Genomic DNA, 18,652 nt, shown 5'->3' on the forward strand with positions numbered 1-18,652 from the left:
CTACCAGTGTCAGTTACGTCGTTTCAACGCCATTAACCAATGCTCTCCCTTGGCATCATGGGATAGTAAAGTATCCAATCTCGCCGGAAATAGTAGGTCATCAGAGTACATTATGCCAACTCTTTTATGAGTACTGTGAATTATTTTAGTCACAGACTGTTTTTAGCCTCAGGAAAGTATGCGATTTCAGATGCAGTGTGAAAACAGCCTAAATTACCTGCAGGGCGACACTCAGGCAAGTTCAGCCACTGGCCATATGGTCCACATATGACCACTGATGAGCCATTCAGAGCAAATCCCTCACTGCAGGCGATGGTTACGTTGTCTTGGGGTCTGTACTTTGTCCTCTCTCCAGGTTCTACCGATCGGTTTGCTACAGCAGGTGCTGAACAGAAGATCTTAGGCTCTAAACCAGGAGAAAAAACAATTAATAAAGCCAAAAACTTGACCTTACGTGCCTGACCCCTAACTATATGACACCATTAAAAGCAAGTGTTCATGCAAGTTCTCCTTTTTCACCCATCTTATCATCTACTGGTAAAAATCGCAACTCATAAAAAGTAATATAATTTACATGAAAAGTAACAATACATTCATTAAAAGAATTACGCGTAGAAGTTCAATTCCTAACCAGTGGGCAACAGGCATCATACGGCACATGAATATAAGTTTTGATGAAGGGTGACCAAAATTGATTGTACGGACGATGTCTAATGCCATCATCAATTTGATATTGAATACTGACAGCAGCTGACCGTGATATTTTACTGGGTAAAATATCAAGTAAAAAGTATGTTCTATATGAAATCCGAACATACTACATACTGGTCGTTTCTCAATATGAGTTCTTGTCTGTACTTGTGTTCTCGTGAACTTGTGAAACGTCATCAGTCGCTGCCCAAGTCCTGTTCTATTCCAAAGTTAACATCTAGTCAAGTACAGTTCAAATCCCTGGATGTGTCCTTGATCCGCCCCTTTTATAGAGGATGCATCGAGAGGTGACTTGTGTGGACTCGAGAGAGCCAGGTATCCCAGAACACATCTCGCACCAACCAGCAAGCGTCAATAGCGGATGAGAAACCCAGCGTCATTTAAAAATACTACTGTTAATGTGTGACGAAATGGAGTTTTAAGAATTTTCAGGGGATAACATACTTGAATAGAGGCAGAATGGTGTTTTATGACATATTTCGTTTTATTGTAGCCTAAAATACAGAGATAACCGGAGAAGCCAGAGCGAGCTGAGTGACGTTATCAAGGACGCGCACTGTTCCATTAGCAAAATCGAACTTGGATTAGATTAGATTAGATTAGATTCAACTTTATTGTCATTACACAAGTACAAGTACAAGTACAAGGCAACGAAATGCAGTTTAGGTCTAACCAGAAGTGCAATAGCAGCAAGTGCAGGATATGAAAGTCTGAACTACCAAGGATGCAAGTCAGAAGTTCGCCTACTTGGTATTCACAAACGGCCACTAACATATCCAACATGCTGTTATAATCACCTGACCTACCAGTGTCAGTTACGTCGTTTCACCGCCATTAACCAATGCTCTCCTGTGGCATCATGGGATAGTAAAGTATCCAATCTCGCCGGAAATAGTAGGTCATCAGAGTACATTTTGCCAACTCTTTTATGAGTACTGTGAATTATTTTAGTCACAGACTGTTTTTAGCCTCAGGAAAGTATGCGATTTCAGATTCAGTGTGAAAACAGCCTAAATTACCTGCAGGGCGACACTCAGGCAAGTTCAGCCACTGGCCATATGATCCACATATGACCACTGATGAGCCATTCAGAGCAAATCCCTCACTGCAGGCGATGGTTACGTTGTCTTGGGGTCTGTACTTTGTCCTCTCTCCAGGTTCTACCGATCGGTTTGCTACAGCAGGTGCTGAACAGAAGATCTTAGGCTCTAAACCAGGAGAAAAAACAATTAATAAAGCCAAAAACTTGACCTTACGTGCCTGACCCCTAACTATATGACACCATTAAAAGCAAGTGTTCATGCAAGTTCTCCTTTTTCACCCATCTTATCATCTACTGGTAAAAACCGCAACTCATAAAAAGTAATATAATTTACATGAAAAGTAACAATACATTCATTAAAAGAATTACGCGTAGAAGTTCAATTCCTAACCAGTGGGCAACAGGCATCATACGGCACATGAATATAAGTTTTGATGAAGGGTGACCAAAATTGATTGTACGGACGATGTCTAATGCCATCATCAATTTGATATTGAATACTGACAGCAGCTGACCGTGATATTTTACTGGGTAAAATATCAAGTAAAAAGTATGTTCTATATGAAATCCGAACATACTACATACTGGTCGTTTCTCAATATGAGTTCTTGTCTGTACTTGTGTTCTCGTGAACTTGTGAAACGTCATCAGTCTCTGCCCAAGTCCTGTTCTATTCCAAAGTTAACATCTAGTCAAGTACAGTTCAAATCCCTGGATGTGTCCTTGATCCGCCCCTTTTATAGAGGATGCATCGAGAGGTGACTTGTGTGGACTCGAGAGAGCCAGGTATCCCAGAACACATCTCGCACCAACCAGCAAGCGTCAATAGCGGATGAGAAACCCAGCGTCATTTAAAAATACTACTGTTAATGTGTGACGAAATGGAGTTTTAAGAATTTTCAGGGGATAACATACTTGAATAGAGGCAGAATGGTGTTTTATGACATATTTCGTTTTATTGTAGCCTAAAATACAGAGATAACCGGAGAAGCCAGAGCGAGCTGAGTGACGTTATCAAGGACGCGCACTGTTCCATTAGCAAAATCGAACTTGGATTAGATTAGATTAGATTAGATTCAACTTTATTGTCATTACACAAGTACAAGTACAAGTACAAGGCAACGAAATGCAGTTTAGGTCTAACCAGAAGTGCAATAGCAGCAAGTGCAGGATATGAAAGTCTGAACTACCAAGGATGCAAGTCAGAAGTTCGCCTACTTGGTATTCACAAACGGCCACTAACATATCCAACATGCTGTTATAATCACCTGACCTACCAGTGTCAGTTACGTCGTTTCACCGCCATTAACCAATGCTCTCCTGTGGCATCATGGGATAGTAAAGTATCCAATCTCGCCGGAAATAGTAGGTCATCAGAGTACATTTTGCCAACTCTTTTATGAGTACTGTGAATTATTTTAGTCACAGACTGTTTTTAGCCTCAGGAAAGTATGCGATTTCAGATTCAGTGTGAAAACAGCCTAAATTACCTGCCAGACACTCAGGCAAGTTCAGCCACTGGCCATATGATCCACATATGACCACTGATGAGCCATTCAGAGCAAATCCCTCACTGCAGGCGATGGTTACGTTGTCTTGGGGTCTGTACTTTGTCCTCTCTCCATGTTTTACCGATCGGTTTGCTACAGCAGGTGCTGAACAGAAGATCTTAGGCTCTAAACCAGGAGAAAAAACAATTAATAAAGCCAAAAACTTGACCTTACGTGCCTGACCCCTAACTATATGACACCATTAAAAACAAGTGTTCATGCAAGTTCTCCTTTTCACCCATCTTATCATCTACTGGTAAAAATCGCAACTCATAAAAAGTAATATAATTTACATGAAAAGTAACAATACATTCATTAAAAGAATTACGCGTAGAAGTTCAATTCCTAACCAGCGGGCAACAGGCATCATACGGCACATGAATATAAGTTTTGATGAAGGGTGACCAAAATTGATTGTACGGACGATGTCTAATGCCATCATCAATTTGATATTGAATACTGACAGCAGCTGACCGTGATATTTTACTGGGTAAAATATCAAGTAAAAAGTATGTTCTATATGAAATCCGAACATACTACATACTGGTCGTTTCTCAATATGAGTTCTTGTCTGTACTTGTGTTCTCGTGAACTTGTGAAACGTCATCAGTCTCTGCCCAAGTCCTGTTCTATTCCAAAGTTAACATCTAGTCAAGTACAGTTCAAATCCCTGGATGTGTCCTTGATCCGCCCCTTTTATAGAGGATGCATCGAGAGGTGACTTGTGTGGACTCGAGAGAGCCAGGTATCCCAGAACACATCTCGAACCAACCAGCAAGCGTCAATAGCGGATGAGAAACCCAGCGTCATTTAAAAATACTACTGTTAATGTGTGATGAAATGGAGTTTTAAGAATTTTCAGGGGATAACATACTTGAATAGAGGCAGAATGGTGTTTTATGACATATTTCGTTTTATTGTAGCCTAAAATACAGAGATAACCGGAGAAGCTGGTTGAACATAGCCCAACGGGCTTGTCTTGGATTTAATCTCTTGGCTGATCGAAGATATTCTAGGTTCTTGTGATCCGTTAGCACCAGGAACGCATGTTTGGCTCCCTCCTACCAATGCCTCCACTCTTCCGAGGCAAGCTTAACTGCAAGGAGTTCCCTGTCACCGATGGAGTAGTTGACTTCCGCCGGGCTGAGCTTGCGGGAGAAGAAGGCGCATGGATGGAGTCTACTTGGCGTCCCCTGCTGCTGCGACAACACCGCTCCCACTCCAGTTGTGGAGGCATCTACTTCCACGATGAAGGGTCTTTCTGGGTCTGGATGGACTAGTAAGGGAGCGGTGGTGAAGGCTTTCTTGAGCTGTTTGAAGGTGTTGGTGGCTGTACTTGTGTTCTCGTGAACTTGTGAAACGTCATCAGTCGCTGCCCAAGTCCTGTTCTATTCCAAAGTTAACATCTAGTCAAGTACAGTTCAAATCCCTGGATGTGTCCTTGATCCGCCCCTTTTATAGAGGATGCATCGAGAGGTGACTTGTGTGGACTCGAGAGAGCCAGGTATCCCAGAACACATCTCGCACCAACCAGCAAGCGTCAATAGCGGATGAGAAACCCAGCGTAATTTAAAAATACTACTAATGTGTGACGAAATGGAGTTTTAAGAATTTTCAGGGGATAACATACTTGAATAGAGGCAGAATGGTGTTTTATGACATATTTCGTTTTATTGTAGCCTAAAATACAGAGATAACCGGAGAAGCCAGAGCGAGCTGAGTGACATTATCAAGGACGCGCACTGTTCCATTAGCAAAATCGAACTTGGATTAGATTAGATTAGATTAGATTCAACTTTATTGTCATTACACAAGTACAAGTACAAGGCAACGAAATGCAGTTTAGGTCTAACCAGAAGTGCAATAGCAACAAGTGCAGGATATGAAAGTCTGAACTACCAAGGATGCAAGTCAGAAGTTCGCCTAATTGGTATTCACAAACGGCCACTAACATATCCACCATGCTGTTATAATCACCTGACCTACCAGTGTCAGTTACGTCGTTTCACCGCCATTAACCAATGCTCTCCCGTGGCATCATGGGATAGTAAAGTATCCAATCTCGCCGGAAATAGTAGGTCATCAGAGTACATTATGCCAACTCTTTTATGAGTACTGTGAATTATTTTAGTCACAGGCTGTTTTTAGCCTCAGGAAAGTATGCGATTTCAGATGCAGTGTGAAAACAGCCTAAATTACCTGCAGGGCGACACTCAGGCAAGTTCAGCCACTGGCCATATGGTCCACATATGACCACTGATGAGCCATTCAGAGCAAATCCCTCACTGCAGGCGATGGTTACGTTGTCTTGGGGTCTGTACTTTGTCCTCTCTCCAGGTTCTACCGATCGGTTTGCTACAGCAGGTGCTGAACAGAAGATCTTAGGCTCTAAACCAGGAGAAAAAACAATTAATAAAGCCAAAAACTTGACCTTACGTGCCTGACCCCTAACTATATGACACCATTAAAAACAAGTGTTCATGCAAGTTCTCCTTTTCACCCATCTTATCATCTACTGGTAAAAATCGCAACTCATAAAAAGTAATATAATTTACATGAAAAGTAAAAATACATTCATTAAAAGAATTACGCGTAGAAGTTCAATTCCTAACCAGCGGGCAACAGGCATCATACGGCACATGAATATAAGTTTTGATGAAGGGTGACCAAAATTGATTGTACGGACGATGTCTAATGCCATCATCAATTTGATATTGAATACTGACAGCAGCTGACCGTGATATTTTACTGGGTAAAATATCAAGTAAAAAGTATGTTCTATATGAAATCCGAACATACTACATACTGGTCGTTTCTCAATATGAGTTCTTGTCTGTACTTGTGTTCTCGTGAACTTGTGAAACGTCATCAGTCTCTGCCCAAGTCCTGTTCTATTCCAAAGTTAACATCTAGTCAAGTACAGTTCAAATCCCTGGATGTGTCCTTGATCCGCCCCTTTTATAGAGGATGCATCGAGAGGTGACTTGTGTGGACTCGAGAGAGCCAGGTATCCCAGAACACATCTCGAACCAACCAGCAAGCGTCAATAGCGGATGAGAAACCCAGCGTCATTTAAAAATACTACTGTTAATGTGTGATGAAATGGAGTTTTAAGAATTTTCAGGGGATAACATACTTGAATAGAGGCAGAATGGTGTTTTATGACATATTTCGTTTTATTGTAGCCTAAAATACAGAGATAACCGGAGAAGCTGGTTGAACATAGCCCAACGGGCTTGTCTTGGATTTAATCTCTTGGCTGATCGAAGATATTCTAGGTTCTTGTGATCCGTTAGCACCAGGAACGCATGTTTGGCTCCCTCCTACCAATGCCTCCACTCTTCCGAGGCAAGCTTAACTGCAAGGAGTTCCCTGTCACCGATGGAGTAGTTGACTTCCGCCGGGCTGAGCTTGCGGGAGAAGAAGGCGCATGGATGGAGTCTACTTGGCGTCCCCTGCTGCTGCGACAACACCGCTCCCACTCCAGTTGTGGAGGCATCTACTTCCACGATGAAGGGTCTTTCTGGGTCTGGATGGACTAGTAAGGGAGCGGTGGTGAAGGCTTTCTTGAGCTGTTTGAAGGTGTTGGTGGCTGTACTTGTGTTCTCGTGAACTTGTGAAACGTCATCAGTCGCTGCCCAAGTCCTGTTCTATTCCAAAGTTAACATCTAGTCAAGTACAGTTCAAATCCCTGGATGTGTCCTTGATCCGCCCCTTTTATAGAGGATGCATCGAGAGGTGACTTGTGTGGACTCGAGAGAGCCAGGTATCCCAGAACACATCTCGCACCAACCAGCAAGCGTCAATAGCGGATGAGAAACCCAGCGTAATTTAAAAATACTACTAATGTGTGACGAAATGGAGTTTTAAGAATTTTCAGGGGATAACATACTTGAATAGAGGCAGAATGGTGTTTTATGACATATTTCGTTTTATTGTAGCCTAAAATACAGAGATAACCGGAGAAGCCAGAGCGAGCTGAGTGACATTATCAAGGACGCGCACTGTTCCATTAGCAAAATCGAACTTGGATTAGATTAGATTAGATTAGATTCAACTTTATTGTCATTACACAAGTACAAGTACAAGGCAACGAAATGCAGTTTAGGTCTAACCAGAAGTGCAATAGCAACAAGTGCAGGATATGAAAGTCTGAACTACCAAGGATGCAAGTCAGAAGTTCGCCTAATTGGTATTCACAAACGGCCACTAACATATCCACCATGCTGTTATAATCACCTGACCTACCAGTGTCAGTTACGTCGTTTCACCGCCATTAACCAATGCTCTCCCGTGGCATCATGGGATAGTAAAGTATCCAATCTCGCCGGAAATAGTAGGTCATCAGAGTACATTATGCCAACTCTTTTATGAGTACTGTGAATTATTTTAGTCACAGGCTGTTTTTAGCCTCAGGAAAGTATGCGATTTCAGATGCAGTGTGAAAACAGCCTAAATTACCTGCAGGGCGACACTCAGGCAAGTTCAGCCACTGGCCATATGGTCCACATATGACCACTGATGAGCCATTCAGAGCAAATCCCTCACTGCAGGCGATGGTTACGTTGTCTTGGGGTCTGTACTTTGTCCTCTCTCCAGGTTCTACCGATCGGTTTGCTACACCAGGTGCTGAACAGAAGATCTTAGGCTCTAAACCAGGAGAAAAAACAATTAATAAAGCCAAAAACTTGACCTTACGTGCCTGACCCCTAACTATATGACACCATTAAAAACAAGTGTTCATGCAAGTTCTCCTTTTCACCCATCTTATCATCTACTGGTAAAAATCGCAACTCATAAAAAGTAATATAATTTACATGAAAAGTAAAAATACATTCATTAAAAGAATTACGCGTAGAAGTTCAATTCCTAACCAGCGGGCAACAGGCATCATACGGCACATGAATATAAGTTTTGATGAAGGGTGACCAAAATTGATTGTACGGACGATGTCTAATGCCATCATCAATTTGATATTGAATACTGACAGCAGCTGACCGTGATATTTTACTGGGTAAAATATCAAGTAAAAAGTATGTTCTATATGAAATCCGAACATACTACATACTGGTCGTTTCTCAATATGAGTTCTTGTCTGTACTTGTTGTCTCGTGAACTTGTGAAACGTCATCAGTCGCTGCCCAAGTCCTGTTCTATTCCAAAGTTAACATCTAGTCAAGTACAGTTCAAATCCCTGGATGTGTCCTTGATCCGCCCCTTTTATAGAGGATGCATCGAGAGGTGACTTGTGTGGACTCAAGAGAGCCAGGTATCCCAGAACACATCTCGAACCAACCAGCAAGCGTCAATAGCGGATGAGAAACCCAGCGTCATTTAAAAATACTACTGTTAATGTGTGACGAAATGGAGTTTTAAGAATTTTCAGGGGATAACATACTTGAATAGAGGCAGAATGGTGTTTTATGACATATTTCGTTTTATTGTAGCCTAAAATACAGAGATAACCGGAGAAGCCAGAGCGAGCTGAGTAACGTTATCAAGGACGCGCACTGTTCCATTAGCAAAGTCGAACTTGGATTAGATAAGATTAGATTAGATTCAACTTTATTGTCATTACACAAGTACAAGTACAAGGCAACGAAATGCAGTTTAGGTCTAACCAGAAGTGCAATAGCAGCAAGTGCAGGATATGAAAGTCTGAACTACCAAGGATGCAAGTCAGAAGTTCGCCTACTTGGTATTCACAAACGGCCACTAACATATCCAACATGCTGTTATAATCACCTGACCTACCAGTGTCAGTTACGTCGTTTCAACGCCATTAACCAATGCTCTCCCTTGGCATCATGGGATAGTAAAGTATCCAATCTCGCCGGAAATAGTAGGTCATCAGAGTACATTATGCCAACTCTTTTATGAGTACTGTGAATTATTTTAGTCACAGACTGTTTTTAGCCTCAGGAAAGTATGCGATTTCAGATGCAGTGTGAAAACAGCCTAAATTACCTGCAGGGCGACACTCAGGCAAGTTCAGCCACTGGCCATATGGTCCACATATGACCACTGATGAGCCATTCAGAGCAAATCCCTCACTGCAGGCGATGGTTACGTTGTCTTGGGGTCTGTACTTTGTCCTCTCTCCAGGTTCTACCGATCGGTTTGCTACAGCAGGTGCTGAACAGAAGATCTTAGGCTCTAAACCAGGAGAAAAAACAATTAATAAAGCCAAAAACTTGACCTTACGTGCCTGACCCCTAACTATATGACACCATTAAAAGCAAGTGTTCATGCAAGTTCTCCTTTTTCACCCATCTTATCATCTACTGGTAAAAATCGCAACTCATAAAAAGTAATATAATTTACATGAAAAGTAACAATACATTCATTAAAAGAATTACGCGTAGAAGTTCAATTCCTAACCAGTGGGCAACAGGCATCATACGGCACATGAATATAAGTTTTGATGAAGGGTGACCAAAATTGATTGTACGGACGATGTCTAATGCCATCATCAATTTGATATTGAATACTGACAGCAGCTGACCGTGATATTTTACTGGGTAAAATATCAAGTAAAAAGTATGTTCTATATGAAATCCGAACATACTACATACTGGTCGTTTCTCAATATGAGTTCTTGTCTGTACTTGTGTTCTCGTGAACTTGTGAAACGTCATCAGTCGCTGCCCAAGTCCTGTTCTATTCCAAAGTTAACATCTAGTCAAGTACAGTTCAAATCCCTGGATGTGTCCTTGATCCGCCCCTTTTATAGAGGATGCATCGAGAGGTGACTTGTGTGGACTCGAGAGAGCCAGGTATCCCAGAACACATCTCGCACCAACCAGCAAGCGTCAATAGCGGATGAGAAACCCAGCGTCATTTAAAAATACTACTGTTAATGTGTGACGAAATGGAGTTTTAAGAATTTTCAGGGGATAACATACTTGAATAGAGGCAGAATGGTGTTTTATGACATATTTCGTTTTATTGTAGCCTAAAATACAGAGATAACCGGAGAAGCCAGAGCGAGCTGAGTGACGTTATCAAGGACGCGCACTGTTCCATTAGCAAAATCGAACTTGGATTAGATTAGATTAGATTAGATTCAACTTTATTGTCATTACACAAGTACAAGTACAAGTACAAGGCAACGAAATGCAGTTTAGGTCTAACCAGAAGTGCAATAGCAGCAAGTGCAGGATATGAAAGTCTGAACTACCAAGGATGCAAGTCAGAAGTTCGCCTACTTGGTATTCACAAACGGCCACTAACATATCCAACATGCTGTTATAATCACCTGACCTACCAGTGTCAGTTACGTCGTTTCACCGCCATTAACCAATGCTCTCCTGTGGCATCATGGGATAGTAAAGTATCCAATCTCGCCGGAAATAGTAGGTCATCAGAGTACATTTTGCCAACTCTTTTATGAGTACTGTGAATTATTTTAGTCACAGACTGTTTTTAGCCTCAGGAAAGTATGCGATTTCAGATTCAGTGTGAAAACAGCCTAAATTACCTGCAGGGCGACACTCAGGCAAGTTCAGCCACTGGCCATATGATCCACATATGACCACTGATGAGCCATTCAGAGCAAATCCCTCACTGCAGGCGATGGTTACGTTGTCTTGGGGTCTGTACTGCGTCCTCTCTCCATGTTTTACCGATCGGTTTGCTACAGCAGGTGCTGAACAGAAGATCTTAGGCTCTAAACCAGGAGAAAAAACAATTAATAAAGCCAAAAACTTGACCTTACGTGCCTGACCCCTAACTATATGACACCATTAAAAACAAGTGTTCATGCAAGTTCTCCTTTTCACCCATCTTATCATCTACTGGTAAAAATCGCAACTCATAAAAAGTAATATAATTTACATGAAAAGTAACAATACATTCATTAAAAGAATTACGCGTAGAAGTTCAATTCCTAACCAGCGGGCAACAGGCATCATACGGCACATGAATATAAGTTTTGATGAAGGGTGACCAAAATTGATTGTACGGACGATGTCTAATGCCATCATCAATTTGATATTGAATACTGACAGCAGCTGACCGTGATATTTTACTGGGTAAAATATCAAGTAAAAAGTATGTTCTATATGAAATCCGAACATACTACATACTGGTCGTTTCTCAATATGAGTTCTTGTCTGTACTTGTGTTCTCGTGAACTTGTGAAACGTCATCAGTCTCTGCCCAAGTCCTGTTCTATTCCAAAGTTAACATCTAGTCAAGTACAGTTCAAATCCCTGGATGTGTCCTTGATCCGCCCCTTTTATAGAGGATGCATCGAGAGGTGACTTGTGTGGACTCGAGAGAGCCAGGTATCCCAGAACACATCTCGAACCAACCAGCAAGCGTCAATAGCGGATGAGAAACCCAGCGTCATTTAAAAATACTACTGTTAATGTGTGATGAAATGGAGTTTTAAGAATTTTCAGGGGATAACATACTTGAATAGAGGCAGAATGGTGTTTTATGACATATTTCGTTTTATTGTAGCCTAAAATACAGAGATAACCGGAGAAGCTGGTTGAACATAGCCCAACGGGCTTGTCTTGGATTTAATCTCTTGGCTGATCGAAGATATTCTAGGTTCTTGTGATCCGTTAGCACCAGGAACGCATGTTTGGCTCCCTCCTACCAATGCCTCCACTCTTCCGAGGCAAGCTTAACTGCAAGGAGTTCCCTGTCACCGATGGAGTAGTTGACTTCCGCCGGGCTGAGCTTGCGGGAGAAGAAGGCGCATGGATGGAGTCTACTTGGCGTCCCCTGCTGCTGCGACAACACCGCTCCCACTCCAGTTGTGGAGGCATCTACTTCCACGATGAAGGGTCTTTCTGGGTCTGGATGGACTAGTAAGGGAGCGGTGGTGAAGGCTTTCTTGAGCTGTTTGAAGGTGTTGGTGGCTGTACTTGTGTTCTCGTGAACTTGTGAAACGTCATCAGTCGCTGCCCAAGTCCTGTTCTATTCCAAAGTTAACATCTAGTCAAGTACAGTTCAAATCCCTGGATGTGTCCTTGATCCGCCCCTTTTATAGAGGATGCATCGAGAGGTGACTTGTGTGGACTCGAGAGAGCCAGGTATCCCAGAACACATCTCGCACCAACCAGCAAGCGTCAATAGCGGATGAGAAACCCAGCTTAATTTAAAAATACTACTGTTAATGTGTGACGAAATGGAGTTTTAAGAATTTTCAGGGGATAACATACTTGAATAGAGGCAGAATGGTGTTTTATGACATATTTCGTTTTATTGTAGCCTAAAATACAGAGATAACCGGAGAAGCCAGAGCGAGCTGAGTGACATTATCAAGGACGCGCACTGTTCCATTAGCAAAATCGAACTTGGATTAGATTAGATTAGATTCAACTTTATTGTCATTACACAAGTACAAGTACAAGGCAACGAAATGCAGTTTAGGTCTAACCAGAAGTGCAATAGCAACAAGTGCAGGATATGAAAGTCTGAACTACCAAGGATGCAAGTCAGAAGTTCGCCTAATTGGTATTCACAAACGGCCACTAACATATCCACCATGCTGTTATAATCACCTGACCTACCAGTGTCAGTTACGTCGTTTCACCGCCATTAACCAATGCTCTCCCGTGGCATCATGGGATAGTAAAGTATCCAATCTCGCCGGAAATAGTAGGTCATCAGAGTACATTATGCCAACTCTTTTATGAGTACTGTGAATTATTTTAGTCACAGGCTGTTTTTAGCCTCAGGAAAGTATGCGATTTCAGATGCAGTGTGAAAACAGCCTAAATTACCTGCAGGACGACACTCAGGCAAGTTCAGCCACTGGCCATATGGTCCACATATGACCACTGATGAGCCATTCAGAGCAAATCCCTCACTGCAGGCGATGGTTACGTTGTCTTGGGGTCTGTACTTTGTCCTCTCTCCAGGTTCTACCGATCGGTTTGCTACAGCAGGTGCTGAACAGAAGATCTTAGGCTCTAAACCAGGAGAAAAAACAATTAATAAAGCCAAAAACTTGACCTTACGTGCCTGACCCCTAACTATATGACACCATTATAAACAAGTGTTCATGCAAGTTCTCCTTTTCACCCATCTTATCATCTACTGGTAAAAATCGCAACTCATAAAAAGTAATATAATTTACATGAAAAGTAAAAATACATTCATTAAAAGAATTACGCGTAGAAGTTCAATTCCTAACCAGCGGGCAACAGGCATCATACGGCACATGAATATAAGTTTTGATGAAGGGTGACCAAAATTGATTGTACGGACGATGTCTAATGCCATCATCAATTTGATATTGAATACTGACAGCAGCTGACCGTGATATTTTACTGGGTAAAATATCAAGTAAAAAGTATGTTCCATATGAAATCCGAACATACTACATACTGGTCGTTTCTCAATATGAGTTCTTGTCTGTACTTGTGTTCTCGTGAACTTGTGAAACGTCATCAGTCGCTGCCCAAGTCCTGTTCTATTCCAAAGTTAACATCTAGTCAAGTACAGTTCAAATCCCTGGATGTGTCCTTGATCCGCCCCTTTTATAGAGGATGCATCGAGAGGTGACTTGTGTGGACTCGAGAGAGCCAGGTATCCCAGAACACATCTCGAACCAACCAGCAAGCGTCAATAGCGGATGAGAAACCCAGCGTCATTTAAAAATACTACTGTTAATGTGTGACGAAATGGAGTTTTAAGAATTTTCAGGGGATAACATACTTGAATAGAGGCAGAATGGTGTTTTATGACATATTTCGTTTTATTGTAGCCTAAAATACAGAGATAACCGGAGAAGCCAGAGCGAGCTGAGTAACGTTATCAAGGACGCGCACTGTTCCATTAGCAAAGTCGAACTTGGATTAGATAAGATTAGATTAGATTCAACTTTATTGTCATTACACAAGTACAAGTACAAGGCAACGAAATGCAGTTTAGGTCTAACCAGAAGTGCAATAGCAGCAAGTGCAGGATATGAAAGTCTGAACTACCAAGGATGCAAGTCAGAAGTTCGCCTACTTGGTATTCACAAACGGCCACTAACATATCCACCATGCTGTTATAATCACCTGACCTACCAGTGTCAGTTACGTCGTTTCACCGCCATTAACCAATGCTCTCCCGTGGCATCATGGGATAGTAAAGTATCCAATCTCGCCGGAAATAGTAGGTCATCAGAGTACATTATGCCAACTCTTTTATGAGTACTGTGAATTATTTTAGTCACAGGCTGTTTTTAGCCTCAGGAAAGTATGCGATTTCAGATGCAGTGTGAAAACAGCCTAAATTACCTGCAGGACGACACTCAGGCAAGTTCAGCCACTGGCCATATGGTCCACATATGACCACTGATGAGCCATTCAGAGCAAATCCCTCACTGCAGGCGATGGTTACGTTGTCTTGGGGTCTGTACTTTGTCCTCTCTCCAGGTTCTACCGATCGGTTTGCTACAGCAGGTGCTGAACAGAAGATCTTAGGCTCTAAACCAGGAGAAAAAACAATTAATAAAGCCAAAAACTTGACCTTACGTGCCTGACCCCTAACTATATGACACCATTATAAACAAGTGTTCATGCAAGTTCTCCTTTTCACCCATCTTATCATCTACTGGTAAAAATCGCAACTCATAAAAAGTAATATAATTTACATGAAAAGTAAAAATACATTCATTAAAAGAATTACGCGTAGAAGTTCAATTCCTAACCAGCGGGCAACAGGCATCATACGGCACATGAATATAAGTTTTGATGAAGGGTGACCAAAATTGATTGTACGGACGATGTCTAATGCCATCATCAATTTGATATTGAATACTGACAGCAGCTGACCGTGATATTTTACTGGGTAAAATATCAAGTAAAAAGTATGTTCCATATGAAATCCGAACATACTACATACTGGTCGTTTCTCAATATGAGTTCTTGTCTGTACTTGTGTTCTCGTGAACTTGTGAAACGTCATCAGTCGCTGCCCAAGTCCTGTTCTATTCCAAAGTTAACATCTAGTCAAGTACAGTTCAAATCCCTGGATGTGTCCTTGATCCGCCCCTTTTATAGAGGATGCATCGAGAGGTGACTTGTGTGGACTCGAGAGAGCCAGGTATCCCAGAACACATCTCGAACCAACCAGCAAGCGTCAATAGCGGATGAGAAACCCAGCGTCATTTAAAAATACTACTGTTAATGTGTGACGAAATGGAGTTTTAAGAATTTTCAGGGGATAACATACTTGAATAGAGGCAGAATGGTGTTTTATGACATATTTCGTTTTATTGTAGCCTAAAATACAGAGATAACCGGAGAAGCCAGAGCGAGCTGAGTAACGTTATCAAGGACGCGCACTGTTCCATTAGCAAAGTCGAACTTGGATTAGATAAGATTAGATTAGATTCAACTTTATTGTCATTACACAAGTACAAGTACAAGGCAACGAAATGCAGTTTAGGTCTAACCAGAAGTGCAATAGCAGCAAGTGCAGGATATGAAAGTCTGAACCACCAAGGATGCAAGTCAGAAGTTCGCCTACTTGGTATTCACAAACGGCCACTAACATATCCACCATGCTGTTATAATCACCTGACCTACCAGTGTCAGTTACGTCGTTTCACCGCCATTAACCAATGCTCTCCCGTGGCATCATGGGATAGTAAAGTATCCAATCTCGCCGGAAATAGTAGGTCATCAGAGTACATTATGCCAACTCTTTTATGAGTACTGTGAATTATTTTAGTCACAGACTGTTTTTAGCCTCAGGAAAGTATGCGATTTCAGATGCAGTGTGAAAACAGCCTAAATTACCTGCAGGGCGACACTCAGGCAAGTTCAGCCACTGGCCATATGGTCCACATATGACCACTGATGAGCCATTCAGAGAAAATCCCTCACTGCAGGCGATGGTTACGTTGTCTTGGGGTCTGTACTTTGTCCTCTCTCCAGGTTCTACCGATCGGTTTGCTACAGCAGGTGCTGAACAGAAGATCTTAGGCTCTAAACCAGGAGAAAAAACAATTAATAAAGCCAAAAACTTGACCTTACGTGCCTGACCCCTAATTATATGACACCATTAAAAACAAGTGTTCATGCAAGTTCTCCTTTTCACCCATCTTATCATCTACTGGTAAAAATCGCAACTCATAAAAAGTAATATAATTTACATGAAAAGTAAAAATACATTCATTAAAAGAATTACGCGTAGAAGTTCAATTCCTAACCAGCGGGCAACAGGCATCATACGGCACATGAATATAAGTTTTGATGAAGGGTGACCAAAATTGATTGTACGGACGATGTCTAATGCCATCATCAATTTGATATTGAATACTGACAGCAGCTGACCGTGATATTTTACTGGGTAAAATATCAAGTAAAAAGTATGTTCTATATGAAATCCGAACATACTACATACTGGTCGTTTCTCAATATGAGTTCTTGTCTGTACTTGTGTTCTCGTGAACTTGTGAAACGTCATCAGTCGCTGCCCAAGTCCTGTTCTATTCCAAAGTTAACATCTAGTCAAGTACAGTTCAAATCCCTGGATGTGTCCTTGATCCGCCCCTTTTATAGAGGATGCATCGAGAGGTGACTTGTGTGGACTCGAGAGAGCCAGGTATCCCAGAACACATCTCGAACCAACCAGCAAGCGTCAATAGCGGATGAGAAACCCAGCGTCATTTAAAAATAATACTGTTAATGTGTGACGAAATGGAGTTTTAAGAATTTTCAGGGGATAACATACTTGAATAGAGGCAGAATGGTGTTTTATGACATATTTCGTTTTATTGTAGCCTAAAATACAGAGATAACCGGAGAAGCCAGAGCGAGCTGAGTAACGTTATCAAGGACGCGCACTGATCCATTAGCAAAGTCGAACGTGGATTAGATAAGATTAGATTAGATTCAACTTTATTGTCATTACACAAGTACAAGGCAACGAAATGCAGTTTAGGTCTAACCAGAAGTGCAATAGCAGCAAGTGCAGGATATGAAAGTCTGAACTACCAAGGATGCAAGTCAGAAGGTCGCCTACTTGGTACTCACAAACGGCCACTAACATATCCAACATGCTGTTATAATCACCTGACCTACCAGTGTCAGTTACGTCGTTTCACCGCCATTAACCAATGCTCTCCCGTGGCATCATGGGATAGTAAAGTATCCAATCTCGCCGGAAATAGTAGGTCATCAGAGTACATTATGCCAACTCTTTTATGAGTACTGTGAATTATTTTAGTCACAGACTGTTTTTAGCCTCAGGAAAGTATGCGATTTCAGATGCAGTGTGAAAACAGCCTAAATTACCTGCAGGGCGACACTCAGGCAAGTTCAGCCACTGGCCATATGGTCCACATATGACCACTGATGAGCCATTCAGAGCAAATCCCTCACTGCAGGCGATGGTTACGTTGTCTTGGGGTCTGTACTTTGTCCTCTCTCCAGGTTCTACCGATCGGTTTGCTACAGCAGGTGCTGAACAGAAGATCTTAGGCTCTAAACCAGGAGAAAAAACAATTAATAAAGCCAAAAACTTGACCTTACGTGCCTGACCCCTAACTATATGACACCATTAAAAACAAGTGTTCATGCAAGTTCTCCTTTTCACCCATCTTATCATCTACTGGTAAAAATCGCAACTCATAAAAAGTAATATAATTTACATGAAAAGTAAAAATACATTCATTAAAAGAATTACGCGTAGAAGTTCAATTCCTAACCAGCAGGCAACAGGCATCATACGGCACATGAATATAAGTTTTGATGAAGGGTGACCAAAATTGATTGTACGGACGATGTCTAATGCCATCATCAATTTGATATTGAATACTGACAGCAGCTGACCGTGATATTTTACTGGGTAAAATATCAAGTAAAAAGTATGTTCCATATGAAATCCGAACATACTACATACTGGTCGTTTCTCAATATGAGTTCTTGTCTGTACTTGTGTTCTCGTGAACTTGTGAAACGTCATCAGTCGCTGCCCAAGTCCTGTTCTATTCCAAAGTTAACATCTAGTCAAGTACAGTTCAAATCCCTGGATGTGTCCTTGATCCGCCCCTTTTATAGAGGATGCATCGAGAGGTGACTTGTGTGGACTCGAGAGAGCCAGGTATCCCAGAACACATCTCGAACCAACCAGCAAGCGTCAATAGCGGATGAGAAACCCAGCGTCATTTAAAAATACTACTGTTAATGTGTGACGAAATGGAGTTTTAAGAATTTTCAGGGGATAACATACTTGAATAGAGGCAGAATGGTGTTTTATGACATATTTCGTTTTATTGTAGCCTAAAATACAGAGATAACCGGAGAAGCCAGAGCGAGCTGAGTGACGTTGTCAAGGACGCGCGCTGTTCCATTAGCAAAGTCGAACTTGGATTAGATAAGATTAGATTAGA

General features: G+C 41.7%; 1 protein-coding gene across 1 annotated transcript in view; it reads right to left on the reverse strand.

Moving 5' to 3' along the window:
* Nucleotides 1–18,652, reverse strand: part of LOC307118028 (sushi, von Willebrand factor type A, EGF and pentraxin domain-containing protein 1-like) — a gene marked incomplete at both ends in the record, with an annotated part of 79,807 nt that overhangs the window by 34,745 nt on the left and 26,410 nt on the right. Inside the window, 11 exons of the mRNA XM_079803320.1 lie at nucleotides 218–406; nucleotides 1,731–1,919; nucleotides 3,244–3,429; nucleotides 5,503–5,691; nucleotides 7,765–7,953; nucleotides 9,271–9,459; nucleotides 10,784–10,972; nucleotides 13,044–13,232; nucleotides 14,550–14,738; nucleotides 16,056–16,244; nucleotides 17,556–17,744. Coding sequence (XP_079659446.1) covers nucleotides 218–406; nucleotides 1,731–1,919; nucleotides 3,244–3,429; nucleotides 5,503–5,691; nucleotides 7,765–7,953; nucleotides 9,271–9,459; nucleotides 10,784–10,972; nucleotides 13,044–13,232; nucleotides 14,550–14,738; nucleotides 16,056–16,244; nucleotides 17,556–17,744 — 2,076 coding nt within the window. The remainder of the gene's footprint in view (nucleotides 1–217; nucleotides 407–1,730; nucleotides 1,920–3,243; nucleotides 3,430–5,502; nucleotides 5,692–7,764; nucleotides 7,954–9,270; nucleotides 9,460–10,783; nucleotides 10,973–13,043; nucleotides 13,233–14,549; nucleotides 14,739–16,055; nucleotides 16,245–17,555; nucleotides 17,745–18,652) is intronic.

Source organism: Gobio gobio, assembly GCF_949357685.1.
Source record: "Gobio gobio genome assembly, chromosome: 21".
NCBI lineage: Eukaryota > Metazoa > Chordata > Actinopteri > Cypriniformes > Gobionidae > Gobio > Gobio gobio.